This window comes from Ictalurus furcatus, chromosome 6 (assembly GCF_023375685.1).
Source record: "Ictalurus furcatus strain D&B chromosome 6, Billie_1.0, whole genome shotgun sequence".
NCBI lineage: Eukaryota > Metazoa > Chordata > Actinopteri > Siluriformes > Ictaluridae > Ictalurus > Ictalurus furcatus.
Window position 1 is genome coordinate 14873650 of NC_071260.1, and position 24736 is coordinate 14898385.

The 24736-nt window shown below is 38.8% G+C and overlaps 1 protein-coding gene across 2 annotated transcripts in view; it reads right to left on the minus strand.

The window, feature by feature from the left end:
- Positions 1 to 24736, minus strand: part of stxbp5l (syntaxin binding protein 5L) — a 136496-nt gene that overhangs the window by 8817 nt on the left and 102943 nt on the right. The window contains exons 13-23 of one of the 2 annotated variants that reach the window (XM_053626672.1): positions 24322 to 24389; positions 23862 to 23902; positions 23291 to 23508; positions 22952 to 23112; positions 22405 to 22530; positions 21465 to 21616; positions 19864 to 19932; positions 17969 to 18034; positions 13112 to 13216; positions 6810 to 6863; positions 3834 to 4016 (exon numbers count right to left, since the gene is read on the minus strand). In XM_053626672.1, coding sequence (XP_053482647.1) covers positions 3834 to 4016; positions 6810 to 6863; positions 13112 to 13216; positions 17969 to 18034; positions 19864 to 19932; positions 21465 to 21616; positions 22405 to 22530; positions 22952 to 23112; positions 23291 to 23508; positions 23862 to 23902; positions 24322 to 24389 — 1243 coding nt within the window. The remainder of the gene's footprint in view (positions 1 to 3833; positions 4017 to 6809; positions 6864 to 13111; positions 13217 to 17968; positions 18035 to 19863; positions 19933 to 21464; positions 21617 to 22404; positions 22531 to 22951; positions 23113 to 23290; positions 23509 to 23861; positions 23903 to 24321; positions 24390 to 24736) is intronic. The other variant, XM_053626673.1, reaches the window with a different exon arrangement.

Consider the following 24736-nt stretch of genomic DNA (forward strand, 5'->3'; position numbering starts at 1 on the left):
TGGTCTGGAACTAATAAGAGAATGGGTATCAGTCATTTTGTCTGACACTAAAATCAGCTGTAGGCCATCATAAAACTTTCACAGTCTGAAAGTTTGAGAAAAATCAGATCGAAGGGAAATCAGATGTCATGCAAATCTACCAAAAATAGGAAGCAAAGGATTGATAGACTCTTGTCGTCTGGTCTGTGCAGTAAACAATGTCGATCCTAAACAAGCCTATAATGTGCTCTCTGTCTGATGGATAATCATTTCTCATAGTAAATGACCTCTGCTGTATAAACCACCTGAAGGATGGTGGCGTTATCGTCAATCAAATTAACCTGATGTGACACTGTATGCTGCAGAGTGCTATGTCCTGTGGCATGTCCTCCGTGTAAACAGGATTACGAATAGAGATGGTAGTTAGAGCGAGAGAGAGCGCGCGAGAGAGAGAGAGAGAGAGAGAGAGAGAGAAAGAGAGAGAGCGAGAGAGAGCGAGAGAGCGCGCGCGAGAGGGAGAGCAACACTACTGCTGATATTATATCAGAGAGGAGTAAAAAGTGATTCTGAGGTGGTAATGCTGTGGCAAAAACTGATGAATGATAATAATGAATAATGATAATAAGAATGATAATAATGAATGACAATACGTATGGAAAGTTGGTACAAAATTAAAAAATACAAAGAGATAACGCAGATGAATAGCGCCCATATACATACACATACAGGCAGCAGTAATACACACACAAGAGCCACACTATATGCTATGTTCAGCATGTACTGTATACGTTATAGAGCAGAGGTTCTCAACCATTTTGTAACTAAAGTCCCCCCATGCCTCCCCTAACATATATATATATATATATATATATATATATATATATATATATATATATATATATATATATATATATATATATACACTGTATATATCTGTAATGTGTTGTTGATAGATAGATAGATAAATAGATAGTTTTTTTTGTTTTTATGATTTTTAAAAATAACTTTTATGACTTAACTATAAAACTATATAACAGACAGGTATGGAACATGAATGATCAGAAATGTTTCTGAACACTATAACTACTTTGAGCAAAAGAACTAGGCTCTAATAACGTATACTATTTTACATGTAAAACATGTTGCATTACATTAGTCTTACATTCGAAAAACATTCACATATGAATGATGTAAATTGGGATGAAGGGCGTGTCTCATTATCCATGACATTGTTAAATCTCCGGCTCTCAGACTCTCACTGAACAGAGCAGACGCAGAGAGAGGTGTGAGTGCAGTGGGAAAGCAAGACCTTGCACTTGCAGGACAGTACTGGCAACATTTGGAAAGTTGCTAAGGTTTGTCCAAAAAGTCACTAGATGCTCTGTCTGTATTTTTTTTCTTGAAAACAATTTGCACCCCCTTCCCATCTCTCCGTGCCCCTAGGTTGAGAACCACTGTTCGAGAGTAACAGTGTAGTCAGTTATGTCATATTAACTAACAGATTAGGAAACAGCTTCTTCTGTGAGACTCCACTTTTGCAACATATCAGCTCATGTAATGTTATTAGTAGTCTCTTGTACCATACCTAACAGCATGTCCTTGCACCAATCAGTTAAAAGACATTGCACTACTGTATTATAGATCTTATAATGGTTGTATTTGTAGTATTATTATCATTTTACTTGAACTAGATTTGCAGAATTGCAAGCTATACAAACTGTAAAGAGATGCTTAACTATATCTTTTCGTGTTTGTAAATTTTTGTTCTTTCCTCTTGTCAATAGCTTGCGTACTTGAAGTGTCTAAGCACTGAAGGTCTCCCTACTTCCTTTCAATATGCATAATGACAATAAAGTTGATTCTGACTTTGACTGCACTTCATCCTCAATAGCACCCTTCTGCAAATTGGGTTAAACTGTATACACACAGCACTAACACGGGTAGCAAAGCTTTCCTTTTTGCTGTCACAGTATGTCTTTCTTTTTTGCTTTTTTTCTCCTAATCATTATATAAACATGGAAAATTGCTGCATTATTTCAGTATTATTTTTATTATTATTTTTTGGTAGTCTGGTATTCAAGATATATATATATATATATATATATATATATATATATATATATATATATATATATATATATATATATCTCGATGTAGCGTTTATTTTCTGTACACTGCGAGGAATAAAATATACTGAATATATAAATATAAATGTGAAATAAATACACTTTTTTAATCTTTAAAACTCAATGTTTTTATTACAGATAGATAGCGATACAGACACAGAAGTCAGTGATGTGCTGAATATTGGTACGAAATAATTTTTTTTTATTGCAGCCATTATAGCTGGCACTGTTAATGATCTCAGCAGGGTTCTCGCTTTTGTGCTTCTGCGTTGTACATTTGATTTTCATGAAATGATTGAAGTACCATTCAGAATTCATGCGATTTATTCCAATTATGTCTGACTTTTTTTTTTTATTTCTATCATTTAAAGCAATCAGGTTACAATCAGGTTAAGCACGGGACCACAGCTAAATTGTTTAGCACAGCTAAGTGTGGCTTTTATGCATAAATCAGACAAATTAGGGATGAATAAATGATCATTCATTTAAAATAGTAAAGTACTGTAGAATTCCAGGTTTGGGGGTTTGATTCCCGTCTCCGCTGTGTATGTGTGCGGAGTTTGCATGTTCGCCCCATACTTCAGGGGTTTCCTCCGGGGTTACTCCGGTTTCCTCCCCCAGTCCAAAGACATGCATTGTAGACTAATTGGCATCTCTAAATTGTCTGTAGTGTATGAATAGGTGTGTGAGTGTGTTTGCAATTATGCCCTCTGAAAGGATGGATAGGGTCCAGGCTCCTCGTGTCCCTGTGCAGGATACGCGGAATGGAAAATGGATGGATGGATGGATTGATGGATGTACTGTACAATATATGCTTTGAGAGAGTGCATTATAATCTAGTGTTACATATTTGTGTGGCCTCCTGGGAAATTCCTTCACATTGTTAAATTTTGATATCCAAAAACACAATAACCAGTAAATGCTGTGTTAATGGTAATAACCTTAGTTTGCAGATTGTGTGAAACTTGCTGAGGAGAGTTGTAATTCACTCAAGTGTATGTCTGTGTCTAAGGAATAAACAAAATATCATGCATTTAATCTGAAGCTCCTTATGATGGAGGTCTCTGTCTTTACTTCGTCCTAATACACAGCACACTATAGACCCAACAAAGCACATTCACAATGAAAGTGATCATTTGGATCAAAGCAGTATTTGAGTTCAGCATTATGTTTGAATCATCAGTATAGTCTCAAACATAAGAGGGATGGAAGAATCCCTCAAAGCTCACAAAGCTGATTAATTTTTGTGATTTGATCTGATGCGGTTTGTGCTTTTAAAATGGATTTATTGTTTTCTTCTTTCAATCCTTTACAATATTTCTGATCAGCTTTATATGTTTGAAAAATGAGCGGATTCAGCTTGTAGCACAAACCAGCCAAGGATCAAAGTCACAAAAACACTTTACCAATAGTTTATGTTTTTTGCAGCAAAAAATGAGGAAATTGGTGCTTAAAAAGGCACTGCGTTTCACTCATTATGAACCAATCAGTCTGCAACAGGGCCATTTGAAGTCACCAATTTCTCAGCAGGGAGAGAGTTTATAAAAAGAAAGCAATCAAATAAATCAGTTAGAGAATATGGCTACTAGGCACCTACCCTCTTTCTAACTCATATCCCCTGATGAGTGGATAACATGCGAGGAAAGGAAGGTAAGGAGAGAAAGGAGAGGGAGAAATAAGGAAAGGGGGGAGGAAGGTAATATAGGTGGATGGAGACCAAGCACACACCTTCGGTGAGGGAGGACACAGGCAAAGAGACCTCCATGCATGCGGCTGACTGGGCCTTGCGGAATGGCGGTCGTCCAGGCCCACGACGGGTGAGACGAGGCCCCTCAGGGGCCCCTGGAGCACGAGGTCTCCCAGATACACATGGCTGAGAAGTTGGACTAGTGCAATGTCCATTCACATGATCTGAAACAACGGGCAAAGCATTAGCATAAATGCAACTGAGCTAGGGAAACTCCGACAGAGAGAGAGAGAGAGAGAGAGAGAGAGAGAGAGAGAGAGAGAGACAGGTGTGTGTGTGTGTGTGTGTGTGTGTGAGAGAGAGAGAGAGAGATAGAGAGAGAGAGAGAGAGAGAGAGAGAGAGAGGTGTGTCTGTGAGAGAGAGAGGAAGAGACAGAAATGGACAGAGTCGGAGAAAAAGCTGGTTAGGGTAGATAAGGAAGAAAGGGAGAGCAAAACATTAAGGAGAAATGTAATGTAATAGCAGGATTGTTAGTTCTAGCTTACAGAATGAACACAAAGCAAAAAAAAAAGAAAGCAAAGTACAAAGCAAAGGAGGAGGTAAACAGATATGGTAGAATTATTGTTCGCAAGAAACTGGGAATTTCTCATCCTCTCTCAGTGTCTCTACTTCAAAATATGTAGAAGAGAGACAGAAATTAAAACATGGGTTGTGTGCGTAAAAAGCTTGTAGGGATTTTGTATGGTTTATAAGAGAGCACTACAATGGATAGAGTGCCTTCATCTCAGAGTTCTGAAGGAATGAAAAATTCTACACAAATTCTCCAAAGAGCCACACTGAGACTACAATCCCATGCTAAAAAAAGAGAACATGAATATTGTACTGTAGCATGCAGAAAATATTAGTATAGGATCATTTCTGATTTTATACTATTATGCAAAATTAACAAATTGTTGGCTCAGCATAATGTTTTAGCATTATAAGGTCCTTATAGGTTACGAATGAATGGAAGAACCATATAATACCAAGGGCATGATATCCTGGAATGAATTAAAAAATTTTATCATTTTAATAACTCATATGGTAATCAGTCCCTCCAGCATTTTGTGATCACTAAAATTAATGCAAAACCAAACAAACTCTGCAATATTCAGAGGAACTCGCAATTTTTCTAAATTACCACCGATTTTCCACAGATTTGGGGCAAGACACATCATGTGACGTCATCACAGCATGTATTCAGCCAAAGCGCTCTTCGATTCACACGCGTCAAACACGCAATTCATGTGCAAACAATTTTGAGCAATTGCAATTTCACAAATTCAAGGTGCAAGTTGCATTGCAAATGTTTTAAAAACCTGCAGTAAAATTAAGCAATTTTGGTCGAAACAGTCACAGAAAAAAACCTCCACAAAATCCTGTATGGACTGGGTAACAAAAGGGAACTCTGCTAAATTCTTTAAGTAAAAATTACATTTTTATGTGTTCTAATAAAATGCTGTTAGTTTGCTGAGGATGAGGAAAACCACACGGGAAGCCTAGGCCACAGGTGTCTCCATACCTGTTTCCCCTGGCCTACACCATGAACCTGGACACTGGACAATCTCACAAGTGCCCCTCCATTAAATTAATCTGAACTACTTCTCAGCATTTAGGCTGCAACCATACAGAATAAAGTAGTGTTACAGTGTGCATTCCAGGGGAAACTTGTGTATCATAGAGCACTTTGGAGTGACATATACCAAACCTAGATAGACACCGAGCTGTATGCACGCATCATCACATAAACACACACACACAAACATAACCACACACACACACACACACACACACACACACACACACACACAAAGTCAGGATTTCCATTGAGCACCTGCATTTAAATAAATTCAAAAAAAGTATTTACTGAATGTGGCTATGAAAGGAGCTGTAAGCCCTAGCTCTATATATACATATTTGTTTAAAATTATATATATATATATATATATATATATATATATATATATATAGAGAGAGAGAGAGAGAGAGAGAGAGAGAGAGAGAGAGAGAGAGAGAGAGAGAACTAGGGCTTACAGCTCCTTTCATAGCCACATTCAGTAAATATAACCTGCATGAGTCTTAAAAGCCTGAACTACTATTAGTTCACTCCCTGGTCCATTCAAACCCAAGGCAGACTTTAATCATTATTCTTATTTAGTTAAGTATTTTCACTCAAACAAAAGTCTTTATCCTCACAGTCCATTCTTCTTAAAGTACAAATCAAACCTCCTGAAAGAAGGTGATTATTATTCCGTTATGACTAGCGCAGAGTGTAAAAAGGCATTTGTAAAGAAGTAAAATGCTCAGCCCTCGACCGAGGCATGCGACAGGAGGAGAAAGGAAGGAGCATAAAGTGGAATTCAAAAAAATTCAGTGAGAGACAGATTTTGTAGATTTGAAAAGATAAAAGAATGATCCAATCACAATGAAGCAACACCAGAGAATGGTCCAAGTCAGTGCATGGCTGTTCAGAGCTAGAAGATGATCCAATCACAATGGAGCAGGCGTTTCTATACTTAAAGAATGGTCCAATAGGGTTAGCGTGTGGTTATGCTGAGGTATAAAATGGTCCGACTTGGATGGAGCAAGGCCATTTAGGGATACAAAATGAGCCAACCGCGATAGAGTGAAAGCAAAGTTTTCAGAGTGACGCTTTTCCAGGTAAAGAATGGGTATGAAGGTACAAACTACCTTTGAAAACACTTGCAAAATGTACATATTCAACAAACTGAAAGAAAGATGATTTCAGAGACCGCACACAGAAAGAAAGTGAGTACACTGGTGTCCGCTGTTCATTAATCTTGCCCAATGAGAGAAAGTGAGCTATATATGGAATTTAAATTAAAAAAAGCAACGAGCACAAAAGAACTAAAGTTCCTCTGCATGATCTCAGTAACAGTATGAGGAGAAAGGTAGATGAGTCGAAAGAAAGGAAAAAAGTTCAAAGAAAAAACTGCTCGCTTTCGGCCTACCGTACCAAGATCACTCTTAAGATCAGTGGGTAGACTTAACTTTCTGCCTGGTCCCTTTACTGAAACAAAAGAAACAGGAAAGAAAGAGGTAATTAATCCATTAAACAAAAAGCAAAATGGTGTTTAAAACGGAACAACAACAAAAAAAAACTAAACAAAACAAAACAAAATAGGGAAAAGTAAGGAATAAGGTAAAAGAAAGTCAAATATTTGTCAAAGAATCAACATTCACACATGCAGCGGTGCATACCTGACCATGCTAGTTCATGCTTAATCACATCTAACCACCAGAAAACAGAGATTCCACTCTACTCTACTATTTGAAACACACAGACGCTCATGTATACAGCCTTTTGCAGGACAATATTTTGCAAAAATGAAAATGCATTGAAAATATCTGTGCTACTTGTTCTTGAATATACGTTTGGGATTCAGTGTGGTCTGGTGGAGCTGTCACAATACTAGAACCACAAAACCACAACCAAACAATGAAACCATGTGAAACAAACACACATACACACACACACACACACACACACACACACACACACTCACAGACTTACTGCTTTTCAACATATATCAAAATATAAAGAAGAAATTAATCAAAAGGCAACATTTTGCAAGCATTTTGCAGCAATACTGCAAAGGTCAGAGGCAGTTAAGAGACATGTTACTGGATATTTGATATATTGTGGTTGGTAATACTGCTGACAAGAGACACCATGAATTAAAAAAAAAAAAAAAATTCATTGGAATAAGCTTCTTAAAATGAAGTCTTCACATATTATTGCTGCTGCTGCTGCCAGAGCTGGAAAGTGCTGAGACAGTACTCCGTCTCATATTTGAGAGCTGAAACACTACATAATCACATTTCATAACCATAATAATAACAGCCAAAGCAAATCCTTTGTTTTGTTTTGTTTTGTTTTGTTTTTTACTTCTGATTTGCACACTGTATTTTGCACAACACAAAAGATTTTGTATTAGACAAAAACTGACCGTTGCTAAGCCCCCACCCAACTGGTTACTGCTGCTATGGCCAAAAAGTTTTCAAGTCTAGCGTGTCAACTATGGGGTAGTATTTAATGAGAATATTCAAAAATTTACCAAAAGAAAATGTACAGTACTTTTTTGGAACCATACAATAACGGTCGAACAATAAAAGCTACAACTAAAAAATAAACTAGTCCATGTAAGTCCATGTATGTATGCACTGTTCAGGTATTGCAGGGAGGTGAATGTATGAATGTATATGCATATAAGGATAATGTTTAGTGTGAAAGAGTTTTATTTATCACTCTGCAGTGAGTAGTAATTGAATTTCTACATACGTTACAAAATGAATAGCTTCTGTACATATGGTACCGAATTTAATGTGTTAACAAAGAACTTTGAGGGGTTGTCAAATGAACAACTATGTGTCTGATTCATGAAAGAACATCAGAATGAACAGCTATTTATGCTTTTACCCACTAGTCCCTTATTTACATATGTACTGTATGTGACACACCCCATTTTATCCACATATACATGTAATTCATATTTAACATCCAGATCACTGCGTTTTGGTACCTCTTGACGAATGAGCTGATAAAGATTCATTCTGATTCCTATGGTAACACTAAACCCCATTACCTGTATTTGTGGTACAGTGGCAAGAAAAAGTATGTGAACCTTTTGGAATTTCATGGTTTTCTGAATAAATTTGTCATAAAATGGGATCTGATCTTCATCTAAGTCAAGGGTATTGACAAATATAATGTGTCTAAAATAATAACACAAAAAAAAAATCTGATCTTTCATGTCTTTATTGAGAACAACCAAAAAAAACTCATAGTGCTTGTGGAAAAAGTATGAGTTAGTGACCTCAAAATAGCTAATTGGAGTCAGGTTTTAGCACACCTGGAGTCTCGTTAAGAAAATGAGTTTGGAAGTGTGGACTACAGCTACTTTGACTTATAAAAACCCCTCACACTTTTAGAGTTTGCTCTGCACAGGAAGCATACGCTTATGTGAGCCATGCCTTGCCAAAAAGAGCTTTCAGAGGATCTATGATCAAGAATTGTTGATTTACATAAAGCTGGAAAGGGTTACAAAGTGATTTCAAAGACTTTAGAAATTCACGTCTACAGTTAGGCAAACATTTTACAAATGGAGACACTTTGGGACTGTTGCTACTCTACCAAGAAGTGGGCGTCCAGTAAAAATGACACCAAGAGCACAACAAAGACTCATCAATGAGGTAAAGAAACAACCCCGAATGACAGCCAAAGATTTGAAGGCATCATTGTAATTGGCTACCATCTCTGTTCATGAGTCTACAATATGTAAAACATTGAACAAGCAGGGTATCTACGGCAGGACACCACGAAGGAAGCCACTGCTTACTAAACAGAACATTGCTGCATGCCTGAAGTTTGCAAAAGAGCACACTGACACTCCACAGCGGGATTGGCAAAATGTTTTGTGGACTGATGAAACTAAGATTGAACTGGAGTTGGAAAAACCACACAACACTACATCTGGCACAGAAAGGGCACGGTATAGCATCATGAAAACATCATCCCAACCATAAAGTATGGTGGAAAAAACATCATGATTTGGGCCTGCTTTGCTGCATCAGGGCCTGGCCAGCTTGTAATCATTGAGGGGAAGATGAATTCCCAAGTATATCAGACAATTCTTCAGGATAACATGAGAATGTCTGTACATCAGCTGAAACTGTGTAGAAGTTGGGTGATGCAACAGGACAACGACCCAAAACACCAGAGCAAGTCCACAACAGAATGGCTTCAGAAAAACAAAATCCGCCTTTTGGAGTGGCCAAGTCAGAGCCCAGACCTCAACCCAATAGAGATGCTATGGAATGACTTGAAGAGAGCCATACACATGAGACCTCCAAAGAATATGACAGAGCTAAAGCAGTTCTGCCAGGAAGAATGGGCTAAAATTCCTCCTGAATGATGTGCAGGTCTGATCCACAGCTACAGGAAGCGCCTGGTTGAGGTTATTGCTGCCAAGGGGGGGTCAACCAGTTATTAATTCTAAGGGTTCACTTACTTTTTCCACTGCCATTTTGAATGTTGAATGAGTGTGTTCAATAAAGACATGAAAGATCAGAATATTTTTTGTGTTATTATTTTAGACACATTATATTTGTCAATACACTTGACTTAGATGAAGATCAGATCACATTTTGAGACAAATTTATGCAGAAAACCATGAAATTCCAAAAGGTTCACATACTTTTTCTTGCTACTGTATAAGCATGCACAATTGTGATAATTAACAGGTTTTTTTTTTAATTGTTATTACTTATACTACTTTCCTTACTATATTGATTTGGATTATTTAATTGCAAATCCAACATATTCAGATTAAAATGTCATGCTCAATATTTACACACACTCCCACCACACATGAATTTGATCATACCAATATATATATGGCAAAGATGAAACTGATGAATAAGAAAACAGTTTGTGATCAGATCAGCATTGATGAATGGGCTGATGTGAATTTATGTTTCCGCCATCATAATCTCGGCCTTCTTCAGTGTTTTTCAAATTTCCAGAAACAAGCGCGGTCTTGAATGGACACAAAAGCTACAATGGCCGTATTTCTTATGAGTTTTTGACATTTTTATTACTATAATATAAGAAAAGATGCAATTATAGAGGCAATTTATCTAAGAGTCTGAAAAATGTGTCCCTGTGCTGTCTTAAATGACAGTGATATAAACTGCTTGAGCTTCTGGAGTCATGGTGATAAAATGTCCGTGTATTTTCAGCTCCTGACATCACAAGTTCCTCTGTGTCAGGTCGGCAGATTTCAGGTGCCAGAATGAAAATCATTGTGCCACCAAAAAAAAAAACATGGTCTGTTTTCAGTAGTAACAGGAATCACACCAGCAGCCGTACCATGTGTGAAGAAAAGCACCTTAGTTCTTCGGGACTGAGTGAAATGTCCTTTAGCATATAAGCAGCACTGCCTTTATATACATACAGTGCCACTGATGATAAACAGTATGACCCTGGGGTTAGGAAAGTGGGCTGGGCTTGCTGGTGCATGCTCCTGTGGTGAGTATAGGCAGGTGGTACACAGTGCCCTGAGGTAACTTTCCTCACTCAATCTTTCTTTGACTGCTGCTTGTAAAAGAGACAGAGGGGGATTTGTACGTAAATAGAAGTGCTCTTGTTCTGTGTGGCACAGGGGAAATTGCTCTTGTATGCAGCGGTAATTGAAATTTGCAGAATCAATAACCCATGCCTTACAGGTGGAATCCCTCCCATTACGCCTGCTGATGCTGATAAGACTTAGTGTGTATTTGTGCAAGCCAGACAGAGAAATCGGCAACGGTTTTCTCACTGTGTATGAACCTTGCAAGTAAACGTATATATATATTTACATGTAATGCATACATAACATATACATTTATTGTTATTTGCCAGAAATCCCTTATTGTAATCTGTAGGCACAGTCCCATTGGCAGTGGGATGGGATTTGGTGACATCACTGCCAGACATGCATTGTGCGTGTTGCATAGTCAATCTTTCATGGTGTTCATGAATTCATTAGAGTCAAGGACTACAGGAAACAAACGTCAGGCCAGAATCATGCCTGAGGATGACTCAAATGATTGGAAGGGTAAATTAGGATCCTTTTCATGGGATTCTTTGTCGAATTGCTCTGTGTCACACTGTAATTTACATGAATTACTGAGATGATTTTGTTGTTTTCAGCCTTCCCAGTTCTTCTGCTCCTCCAAAAAAACATGCTGGCATATTGGAGCCTTACCGCATTTTCATTCATTCATTCACTCATCCACTCAGAACCTTCATTTCACCCTTTTCCATCTTGATTTTTTGCCTCATATGTACCAAATGCACGGTGTACTCTTAAGCTAGTTGTCACCATCCCTGTTCCTGGAGCTCTACCTTCCTGAAGACTTTAGCTCCAATCATAATCGTGTCCACCTGAACATCTAATCATTGCCTTAAGAAGTTCTTGATCAAATAAAACAGGTGTGTTAGATATTCTTGGAGATGAAACCTGCAGGAAGGTAGATCTCAAGGAACAGGGTTGGTAACTGTCTTAAACCATTTGTGCTGCTCATAATGCATTCCATCCTCATGGAGAAAAAGAGGCTCAGTTGAAAGAAGCAATATTTCATTCCTTTTTACAATTATGACGGTTTATTCACATGAACACACTTTTATGACCATAGTATTATAAGTTCTATCTGCATCAATCTTCATTCTCCATCCAGATAGAATCATATAGTACTAAGGCAACACTTTTTACACTCTCAGTAGAGACACTTAAAAAGTACTAAGGAAATAGCAAGAAATAAATATCAAGTGCACATGCAGGTTTGCCATTCTTTCTACCATGCTCCAGACATAGCCTCACAGTCCTTGTGCATTCATTCAGTGTTTGCTTGCGAGGTTACATGAGGTTAGGTTGGCAACTATTGGAAAAACAGCTAATTAGCAAGATTTACAGGCTAGGGAGATAAATATTGTAGCACCAATGGAACATTTTTGTGATGTCTACTGTATATTATATATAAATGATAAAAATATTATAGAATTATGAGACAAGAATTTTGTGATAAACTTTTAACAGTGGTGTAGCTGCCTCTTGTTAATGTTTTGGATGATGATTAATTCCAAAGCCTGATCGTAATTAGCCAGATGCAAAACCCATATCAACACAGGCAATCTGCAAAATAAAATGCAAGAGAACATCCCCATATTTTCCAACAGCACATACATACACAAGCATGGATGAGGCGTGGTGCTAAAGAAAGACAAGCGAGCGTCCATGAAATGAACTACGAGCGATGCGTCGCTCTTTCAGGCTCACGCTTTCACTCTCTCAAACTCCTTTTCATCCATCTGGACCTCAATTCCTAATCCTAAATGTGACCTTAGATCAGTTAACTCATTCTTTTTTCCCTTTCTTCTGTCTCTTTCTCTGTTCCGGCCCCTCTTCTAGTGTTTTATTACACAGTGATGCCTGTGAAGGCAGCTTTCATGACCACTCATCATCCTCCTCTCTTTCACACACACACACACACACACACACACACACACACATAACTGTACCCATGCCAACAACCACCCACACGCCTCCCACACACCTGCACACACATGGAAACTTGACATTGTAGAGTTGCGAGAGGAGATGAGAAGCACTAGCAGCTATGTACAGCTAGGTAACAGGCACTACAAGCATGACTACTCCTACAGCAGCATGCCATCAACCATCCCTCTCACCCCGGTCCATGTGTCCTGGGTCTTACCATTGTCCAACAGGTAAAAGACCGGACTGTAATGGCTGGCACGTAGATTGGACACGGGCTCCGCCGTGCCCCGAGGCTCATTGTGTACGTAGGAGGAGTAGGGCACTGGAAATCAGAGAGCCACAACAAACACACACATGCACATATAAACACATAATCAGGCCTACACACGAGCAAATTACATCCAAATTTTGCGCAATTCTGAAGATTATGTAGAGGAACTTGTGTTAAAGGACAATTATTAAGTTTGTTTTAAAGTACAAAAGAAATATTATTTAAGGGGGAAAAAATAATCCATCAAAGTCAGTGAAAAACTGCCAGTACCAAAATCTAATGTAATCATACAGTCATGGGAAGAAAAATGGTAGTAGAAATGCCAGTAATGGTGACACATATAAACTCATTTCTCCTGAAAGAACAGTACTCTCCCCAGTTTAAGGGAAAATTCAGTACATACTTATGAAGTTTGTGATTTCATGCCACTAAACACCCAGAAATTATGCTTAAAGTGTTGGAGTTGCTGTTTCATTTTACAATTTGTATCGCAGACATTTTAAGCATTATCAGGTTTGATTGAATTATGAAAAATGAATGAAGATTCTGATCTGAAACGTGCATGCACTGAGCACGACTCAAGCCCTAAAAACTTCAATTCCTACCAAATATAGCGGTTGTGTTTCAACCTCACAGCTGAGCCACATATAACGAGCATGTCTAAAAACCTTCCTGCCCATACCTGTCACCTTGTCATCTCTCGTCCTCTCGTATTTTTCCAGAGCCTTCTTCTTCGTTTTAGTTGGAACCTTCTTTTTCTAAATATAACCCAGTGGGTCATCATCAATGGCTGACATTTCAACTTATTAGCCACCTGGCAGAACACCGGAGTCAACGCGAGGTCAGAGCGAGCCGCAGAAGAACTTGACAACCCCGCAAACAACAAAGCACAACAACGACACACACCAGCCGGCACCCTGAGGGAGAACTTCAAAGAGAAACGCAGCTCCAATTACTGAAGCTGATGGAGAGTAGGACAGAGAGCCAGGCGAGAAAAAGACAGACAGCAAATCACCAAGGAACAGAGATAGAACTTAGACCAGTGGAAAGGTTTCACAACTGCAAATAATACCAAAGTGCTAATTAAAGCTGTTGTTTGTGCAGTATCGGTAAGGTACCAATAATGTCTCACTCTCTCAATGTATCCCAAATGCTAGTTTACACAGGGACCTGGTGCAATTCTGTGGTTTGCAGGTGTTACTCCAGCCTTTAGTTTTTTTCTTCCTTCTCCTCTGAGAAAATTACAGAACAAATTACCTACAGTTTTTGACCAGCTCTGTTGTGGTCTGATAATTGCAGTCCCATTGGGATAAACACCTCTATGATTTTGCAGAAAAAAGCTGCTGCTTTTTTTGACAGCTGTTGATTAGCAGTATTTAGCCGCCTTGCACCCATATGCTTATTTGATAGTTCCTGAACTATGTTGAATGCTTTTGAAGCATTATTTACGACTTAGTAACTTTGCCTCCAGTCTACATTGGGTTCCTGTTTAGTGGGAGAATGAAAATAAAGTCAGTGTTACTCTTCATTACTATTTCATGATCAACTATTCCTGTTCCTTTCAACACAATAATTTCTCTGTGTTGAAAGGAAGCAGTCAAATTGAATGTTATATATGTAAAAAAAAAAAAATCCTAGCAAAAATGCCATTCATTTAAAAGGAGAAATACATGGCTGCCTTTGAGGAGGGGTCGAGCAGAAGGATGGGAGTTGGGAATTCCTTCAGGAAGAAATGGAGCAGTTATTTGGTGTTTTTGGGGGACTCTCGAGGAGGGGCGGTGGAGAGTATAATTTAGAGTTTAGTCTATGATTATACTTGATTATTGTATTTTCCTTTTTTTTTCTTTTTTTTAAATTGTGTGTATTTTTTTATTATTATTTTTATTATTATTATTTTTTTTTTGGATATGTGAGTTTGTATTCTATTGACTACAGGGGTGTTCGTGGGGGACTAGGGTGGGGTGGGAGGTTGGTAGGGGGAGGGGTTATAGTGGGGATTTATGTTAAAATAGTTTGATTCATTATATATGTTGTTTGTCTCTTTGTGTTAACTTGTGAATCAATAAAAGTGTTAATTACAAAAAAAAAAAGAAGAAATACATGTGATGTGAAAAGGAATTTGCTTTCATATTGAGTTCATTTAGATTAAGGTCATCAACCACCAAATCAATAATCTGTCCTGGACTGAGAGATGAGTGAGCTAAATTTACCAAGAGATCCTCACTGTAGCCTGTAGCACAATGACATGTTGGATTAGATCCACTAGGTTCTGGATGTTATAATACGTGTACACCACAGTAGTTTCGATAATGATGGCGGAGACAGAATATCAAGAAGTAATTCATCTAGATTTAAGGTTATGGTTGGGGTTAGGGTTACAACATCCAGTTCACAATGGATCTAATCCAATACGTCATCATGTTCAAATTTACTACTACTTTCCCTCAAACATAATATCCTGCTAGGGCAAGGATAAATCCGGTGTAACTTCTGCTTCATGGAAATGTAGTCTGTCTTCCGGCTACCATGTGAGCACTGAAAAATAATATCTATCAATAAGTCTTCATAGAATGGATTCTAGGTAGTTTAGAAACGTTAAGAGAAGGTGTATGCATGTATGGATGCAGGAATAAGCAGGAATACATGTGCACTATTTTCTATATTATTATTATTATTATTATTATTATTATTATTATTATTATTATTATTATTATTCAAGGGTCAAGGGGGATCCCAGTGCCTATCCCAGAGAACTCAGGTCATAAGGTGGGGGACACCCTTTTGCCACCCATGGCAGGGCACAATCACACATACACCCACACACTATGGACAATCTGGAAAAGCCAATCTGCATGTCTTTGGACTGAAATTTCCAAAGCATTGGGAGCACATGCAAACTCCGCACACACTGGGTGGAGGTGGAATTTGAACCCACTAAGCCATGGCCACAACTATCTACATTATTATTATTATTATTATTATTATTATTATTTCAGAAGTTCCAGCTGTAGTTGCAGTTAAGGCCGAGTACACACTAAACGACTTTCAAAATCTCAGATCAGTTGTTTGGTGCTGCACTATGCGTTCACTCACAGATGAGGCTTACACACTACACAATCTTTAACTCGGAGAGAGCCCTGGCAAAGCATTCCTGATCCCCAAATGTTGCTTTCTCAAGAACTTTGTAACTATTTTATATGGAAACATGAACAAAAAGAGAAATAAGAGAAAATGTGAGGAAATATTGGTTGGGAACATGCGAGCAGTGAGGACTGTCTGTTCTGCAAAGAAAACTGCAGGTACAGTGCAAAAAACGTAGCTCATTTTATACTGTTTGTTGCCAGGAATCATGTTTGTTTTTATTTTTTGCTGTTCCTAACAACCATTTGGGTAGGACATGTCAGATAATTTCTTATCAAAGCATTATTATTGTTATCCCATTATCCCATACTAAAAGATGATAAACATGGATTCAGGGATGTGCTATGCATGACAGCAGATGAATTTGATTTCCTTTCAAACTAGTTTGTTGCTCAAACTATGCAAGCAACCAAGTAGTTGACAATCTCAGGGGTTAAGTCACCAAGCACCAGAATTAATCAGCAGCTAGGAACTCAGGGCTGAAATCATGTAGTGTTCACTAAAACAATCCTGAAAACTGGATTATCCCATTGGATACAGTACATGCTATAACACATGCCCAACAAAAAAGCAACAGCTGCTCAAGGATTTTCTTCATTCATAATTCATTTTCTCAGGCCCAGGGCTTTTTGCAGACTCATAGTGAGGCCTGCAATTGAAAAAAAAAAAAAACCTGGAAATAATATCATAGTATGGTGAAATATTCATAGCAGCTTTCTTTTAATATAATGCATAAATAGTTCCACCGTGTGATGATTTTTGAATCACATCTGCCTGTGAGTGCCTTTCCCACACATAATACTTATTTAATACACTATTGTGCAGTCACTTAAACACCTACAGTACACATAAACACACGAATAGGTGATACCCACCTCACCTAAATTACCCCAGCACACACACACGCACACACACACACACACACACACACACACACACACACACACACACACACAAACACAACTCTGTACTTTAACCATTAGTTGCAGGCTATAGAACTTTGCTAGTGGTCCCCTGTGATCCTCATCATTCAAGCAGACTGCACACAGTAGAGAGAGAAAATACATCAAAGCCATGACTGCTACAGTCAGAAACGCAGAGAGAGAATGAGAGAGAGAGAGAGAGAGAGAGAGAGAGAGAGAGAGAGAGAGAGAAAGAAAGAAAGAAAGAGAGAGAGGGAGAATATGTCCTTGACTGGCTAAAGAAAGTGAGGTTTCAATTCAAGAGCATCATGCATCAAAGCTACCATATCCTTGAGATATCCAGCAAATGTTATAAAAAGGCAAATGTAAAATTTGCATGTTCAAGAATATAGTCATTCATTCATTCACTTCTTTATCCTAGTTACGGTTGTTTTGGATCCACAGCCTATCCCTGAAACACTGGATGTGAGTTGGCAATGAATCTGGACTTATTGATGAACGTAGACGTTTATTATGAAAAAAAGCCATGGTCTCCTAGGGTTTCAGGTTTAATTTCATTAGTATCAGTAGTGGAAGTGGTTGCTTTTTGAATACTGTGTTCATGTGCGTGATGGTAGTTTGAAGCAGGGCTGATGCCCCATTTCACTGTGTAGTCGATTATTAGAACAAATTCTATAAAGTATTGACCTCTATATAATCAAGTGGGTGCGTTTTTCAAGTTAAATGTGGGCGTGGTTACCTGAGGTGGGTGATTTGCTCCGTTCCAGGTCCAAAGATACCTGGTTATCGGAAAGTTCGGTAAGGCCTGTTGCAGCCAATCAGAGAACAGAGAAAGTAGAACACAGGAAGAGGGAGCAGACAAAAAGAGCAAGTGACTTCACATACACACACACATAAAAAAGATCAGATATATCATAATAATGATGATAAGGGTGGTGCACCTATAATTCTGGAGTAAATAGGGCTTTGTTTGGGCGCTCTCTTTCTGAATTCGTTGACAAGTCATATCACTTTAATTTTATAGATACGTATTAATTACTACAATTCAATACAGTGCTATGTTATGATATTCTACTGAAGTATATTACAGTACTAATCAGGCATAGAGGCTGACAGTGACTGTATGTAAAACTCTATCCAGTCACTAATGGAAAAGACGTATAAACCCTCCAGAAACAGTTGTGCACGACCACATCATAGGGCCAGTGTGTAAAGGTGTGTGAGAGTGTGTGTGAGTAAACATTCACTGCACAAATATGATGAGGCCTGCATTGCAACGGCATCCATCACATCATATATTTTTGGGCATGTGAGAAAGAGAGACAGAGAAAGAAAGAAAGAACATTTCCTCAGGAGGGGGACATTATCATAGGACTAACTGTTGAAAAAAATGCATGAATTTATATTGGACATGTACTGTATGTATAGCATTATAATCCATGGCACTGAATGCAGTGCAAGCCTCATTTAGCAACAAGAACAGCAAACACAGCAATCAGGGTTGAGGAAAATTGATACAGAAGCATAACTGCTATCCATAGCCACTATAGTGTTATAACAGTTATAACACAAAAGACTTCTTCATACAGAAATGTTGAACTTAATTCTTCTGACAGCTATGAAGCTAACTTTCAAAGTGCTCGGCTCTTGACAATGAAATTAATTATTGTATTTAAAAAATTTATATATATATATATATATATATATATATATATATATATATATATATATATATATATATATATATATGCCTACAAGAATTAAAGCCCAGTTAATGTAAAAAAAAAAAGGGTAAATGATTTATTAGTTTGTGCCAGCTTCTAAGAATATTACATATTAACAATGTTTATTAATTTATTTATTATTGTGAAGTTTTATTAATGTTGTTAGTGGCTGGAGAATTTCAGAACCCTGATTGGTTCTCTAGCAATTGACAAATGCTTAGCAAGAATACAGACCATGAGGTGACTGGATATTAAGTATTTCTTCCTTATATACTATAGACACATTGGTACTTGAATTAACCCTTAAATACATAACTTGGGTCTCAGTTGTTTTTTGTTTTTGTTTTTTTTTTCTTCTTTTTTTGGACATACAGAATATTCCACAACTGCTTTGTTTGAAACAAAATGACAATTGTAAATGATACCTTATGATTTCTGTAGGATAGGTGATTGATAAAATTGATTTTAAAAAAAAAGCATAATATGTAATATGTAACTCAGTATGTCCTTAATTTAGTTTAAATCTATGAAATTTGCAGCACAATGTTTAATAGAATTTTTTTTAAAATTGCAGCCATAAGAGGTTATGGATGGAACCTGTTGGCAGCACATGCCTTTATTTAAGGGTTAACATTATACATGCTATTCTCTTAATCTTATTTTACTCTTAATATTGTTAATCTTAATATTAAGCTCTAACAACCCCCCTTTAATTTCTAACACAGTTACTAGCTTGAGCATGTCATGTTTTCATGCTAATTCAAACCCTAATATCTGCATTATTTAATCATACTATTAATCCATCAATCAATTAACATACAATCACCTCATGTACCCCCACCCTCCCATGCCATCTGTGGCCACTGCATCCCCACTGATGGCACCCATGGCGGCGTCTCCAGTCACTTACTCTGGTAGGAGGTACGGATCCGTTTCTTTGAATCTGAATAAAAGTTAGACAGGCCACGCATGCAAATGTCTGTGACAGCGCCCCCATGCCCAAGCACCGCCACCCACGAGAGAAAGAGAGAGACAGAGAGAGAGAGAGAGAGAGAGAGAGAGAGAGAGGACAGGAGAAAAGAACAAAAAAGGCTCCGAGTGAAAAAGTTGAGTGTGACCGCGGTCGCAGCAAGTTCACTGTTTAATGAGTGGGTGCAAGAGAGAGAGAGAATGAACGAGAGAGAGAGAGAGCGAGAGAGAGAGAGAGAGAGAGAGAGAGAGAGAGAAGGAACAGAACTGTGAAAGGGAAGAATGAGAAGCCTGTGTGTGTGTGAAAAGGAATTATAGGATACAGAAAAATACTAAACTCTGTCCCTGACTTTAGACAATCTGCACACTATTCTCGACTGACCTTTTTAACAACGTTCATTAAAAAAAAAAAGTAAGATAAGATGTATAACATAACTCTTTTAAATAGTACTGAAGGAAATATTAGCGACATTTTCGCCGTATTATTAAAGACACATCAATTTAATTCTCAGAAGCAGAAAGGAACACATTTTAATCTGTCACAACAATGCATCACTAGCTTCTATTGAGTCCTAATGATGTTTCAAGACTGGACTCACAGTGACATATATAAGTGTAAACAGCAACAAAAGCAGAGTACTGTATCATACATGGAGAACAACATGAAATGAAGGAAGCATCCGTCTTATCCTTAATCTCCTTATGCAAATAAATGAAACGATAAAGACAGCACAGTGTTCTCATTTTATGTTGTTTTCTGTCTTTCTTTCTTTTTCGCCTGACTAAAAAGTAGAGGGTGTGGGTGAGTGCTGAACCAACGTCCTTCTCTATTTAAGAGCTTACATAAGCAGAGGATCAAAACCATCGCTTGCCAGGACTAAATGACCCTTCTGCCCACCTCTGCATCTCCACACTGAGCACCATGCCGGCTCTGGATCTTCAGTTTCTAAAGATGCGGATGCCTGAACAGACAAATCTGAGCGACTGCTGTGAAAGGAGCCAGCATGGCCGCTTCTCTGTAGCGTTCTTTTGATGGACAGATTCTTGAACTTATTGTGTCTTCTTTTCCTGTGCCCTCTGAGCCTGCGCACGAGTGTTGTTAGCATGTGAGATGCGAATGTGGGTGAGTGTATTTATGTGTATGTGTGTGTGTGTGTGTAATATGGGTAGGGGTGAAGAGGAGGAGCAGAGTGGTAGAGGATCAGTTTGGATTAGTAGAAGTGTGTCCTTGTGACAGCATGAGCTTTTGGCTCTGTCAGAAGTCGTGCTCAAGCAGAATATCAAAATGGACAACATGCACGGAATGCAAATCCGTAACTGCGGCCTGTCTCATGCAATCAGAGAGTGAGAGAATGTTTCTGATTGTGTGTATGTGAGTGAGTGTAAATTGTGTGGGAGTGTGACGGAGGGAGACAGAGAGAGACACAAGACTGACAGGAGGCAGAGAGACAAGACAGTGAAGTGACACTACATATGTCTGTTATGTAACTGAATGTGTGTGTGTGTGTGTGTGTGTGTGTGTGTGTGTGTGTGTGTGTGTACCTGATGTGGACTGGCGGTTCTTCCGTGGGGAACGTGTGAGGCGTTGGAAGGGGTCAGCTGAGCCATACAGCTCCAGAGTGCTCATGCACACTATCACTGTCTTCTGCAGATAATCCACCACTGCCAGACCATTACAGTTACCTACAGCTAACCTACACACACACACACACAGAAGCACACACACACGTGCGCACACACACGGAGACACATGACAGCCAAATCATCAGTAAATAACATAGCAATTCAAATAGAGGCACACCAACAGATGTCTCTGTCAGCAGGCTCCACCCTGTCCTTTCACTCTAGCAAAATGATTGGCTGTTTCTCAGCTGCTGCTCAAACAAACAGTGTTTGTTTGTGGTTTGTAAATGGCCGTGGGCAGCTGAGAGGAGCTCATTTAAATTCAAAAAGCCTTTTATATTGGCTGCCATTCCAATAGCTCCATCCTTTGATAAAGTTTGACCGATGAATATCTTGTGCTTTTATGGTTGATTCACAGAGAAGGTTAAGGACAAGTTCCTGTTCATATTCAATGAGAGTACGGTGTCCATTTCGCAGATTACATCAGCTTTTATTATATGATCAGTATAAATGATAAGACAGGGGTGCAGCTCCAGGGGCCCCAGGTCCAGCTTGACTTCAGCTGAGTTCTGCATGTTCTCCACATAACTTCATGGGTTTCCACTGGGTTTTTCAGTTTTCTCCCATCTCCCAAAAACATGCCAGTGTTAAATTGTACTCTTAATTGCATATAGTATTAATGTGTGTGTTCATGGTGGCCTGTGATGGACTGGTGTCGTACCTAGAGTGTATTTCTGCCTTATGCCCAGTTTTCCGGAATCCCTGACCAGGACAATGTGCTCATGGAAGATGAATGAATGAATGAGTCAATTACTGGAGAAAGACTCAAGGTAAGCCATGTGTTAAAGGGGCTACTCACAGACCGTAGGCGGAGTTTAAATCCAGGCTGGTAATTTGCTGAGGTGGCTCTCCGTCAACCCATAACAACTGGATAACAAGTTCGGCCTGGTAACCAGGGGGCATCCAGATTATGCGATCTTTTACCCTGAGAAAGATTGTTAAATATATATGACACAAATAAATTGATAGTGAAGTGCCTCCACCATTGATCAATGACTAAATTGTCACAGTTTGAAACTGTCTAAAGCTTTGCCCTGTTTGTCAGGAGATCATGGGTTTGAATCCCAATAATGCAACAGCCATCCGTAGCAGTGAGTCCCAGATACCAAGATAATTGGCCCTACTTTCTGGGAGGGAAAACTATGTCCTTGTTTCTCTTTCCCCCTGTCAATTAGTGTGACACTAGCCAATCACAGGGACTTAAATAAAGGCAGTTAGGGCCTCACTCTTGGTTTGTAGCTGTCATATGATTGGATAATGGGATGGGAAGTGGCAACAAGTAAATTAGGATTTTGTTCCAGCTAACATGCTACCCCTCATAAAAGTTTAGGTGAGTTGTCACTCACTTTAGGCAGGGGATGCGGTCTCTCACACTATCCGGGGTGTTACTGCGCGGGCTGGGTGGCTGAGGAGAGTGAGCGCCCACATCTGTTACACACACCGTATTTTCTGTGTCTGATGGTGAGATTACATCCTCCACGTCACACTGCAGACGTACTTCCAGAGCCTACGGGAACAAAAACATATCCAGCCATGTATAAATATAAAGATGCAGTGCATTTAAGTAAGTAATGTACAGATCTGAAACCACACATTTTCAGATAGAAATCTTTCATTAGCTATTTAAATGCATCCGTGTAAGGTAAGAACTCATGCATCCAGTTTGAACAAACACACAGTCTCACCGTGATAGTGGTATTGGCATCATGTTTGCTGAAGCGGTACAATATGACATGGGCACTGATGCCCACCACACAGAAGATGCGGCTTTGGGGACACCAGCTAACCATCTGCACTGCATAGGGGTCCTCCTCCACCAGCTCGGCACTGCGGCCCCCCTCACAACCCTTCACCTTCTCAAACACCTTCGACGTCTTCAGCTTGTAAAGCATCTGCAGCGTGACTGATCAAGGGAGAAGTCGTTACAATGGCTTTACAATCATCAACTGTGATGGGCTGCTGATATACTGTAAATATAATGATTAATAAGTGTGTGGAGCTGTTTTAGGTCACACTTTGACTTCTTTTAATAAAAGGGTAAATGTAGTATAGTCAAAATAATGCCTTAGAGCTCTCGCATGGACCAAATTGTTTTGATTCTTATATAGTCTTACTGTTATACAAACGCACACACACACACAGTATAATGTTTTATAAAAGTTTTGCTTTTATTGATTTTGTGAGGAGGCCTTTAAGTGTGAGCATTTGACTAACATAGAGAGGTGGCATTGTACACTTAAAGGGTAAGGCACTTACTGGCTGTGGCGTCCCAAAACTTTATCGATCCGTCTGCATGTCTGCGCAAAGGCAATGAAGAGGTAGGACAAAGAATAAGTGAACAAAGCTGGAATGTGTCCTGATCGGTCTCGGGTAGAAAGGGGACCAAAAAAAAAGAGGCAGAAATGGAGGCTGCGCAGCATGCATGGTCGATATTGCTATTGAATTAAAGCTGCCAAATGTGATCCATTTACCAATAAAGCAAACTGGGAGGGTACTTTATTGACTTCATATGAAAAGAAACAAAATCCATAGACACTTAGATTCATGCTATTTCTTACTACAGAGGGTTTATGTGTGTGGTTAGTCACTTTAATCATAATTAGAGCATTGTGTACCTAAATAAATGAATGCCTCTCTTTGTAGTTAATATTGTATAGATGAGTTAGTTGGTGTTATATACGCACACACGCGCACACACACGCACACACAGACTTACCCTGTGATAATAATCTCTGGATATGTTTGAGAACCAAGTGTCCACGTGCCACCACTGACCGGCCACTCCTGACAAGCAAAACACGAGAAACACAGTTGAACAAGCAACGTAATTATTATCATTATCAACATCCACTACTAACCACCTTACCCCAGTGTGTGAAATAATGACAACACAGTCATACAGTGATGCGTAATTACAAACAAATTTCAAAACGCAGCTTGGTGTTTCAGCCTATGAGGCAGATAAAAAAAAAATATTGAGAATATAATCAGCAATGAACTGATGTTAACCCTTTCAGACCAACAGTGTAGTTTATATTAAGTTTCTCACACACATTTTAGGATGCATTCTGTCTCTTTACACATGTTATTTGCCTAACCTGTTTCTCTAAACATTACACCCATCTGTATCT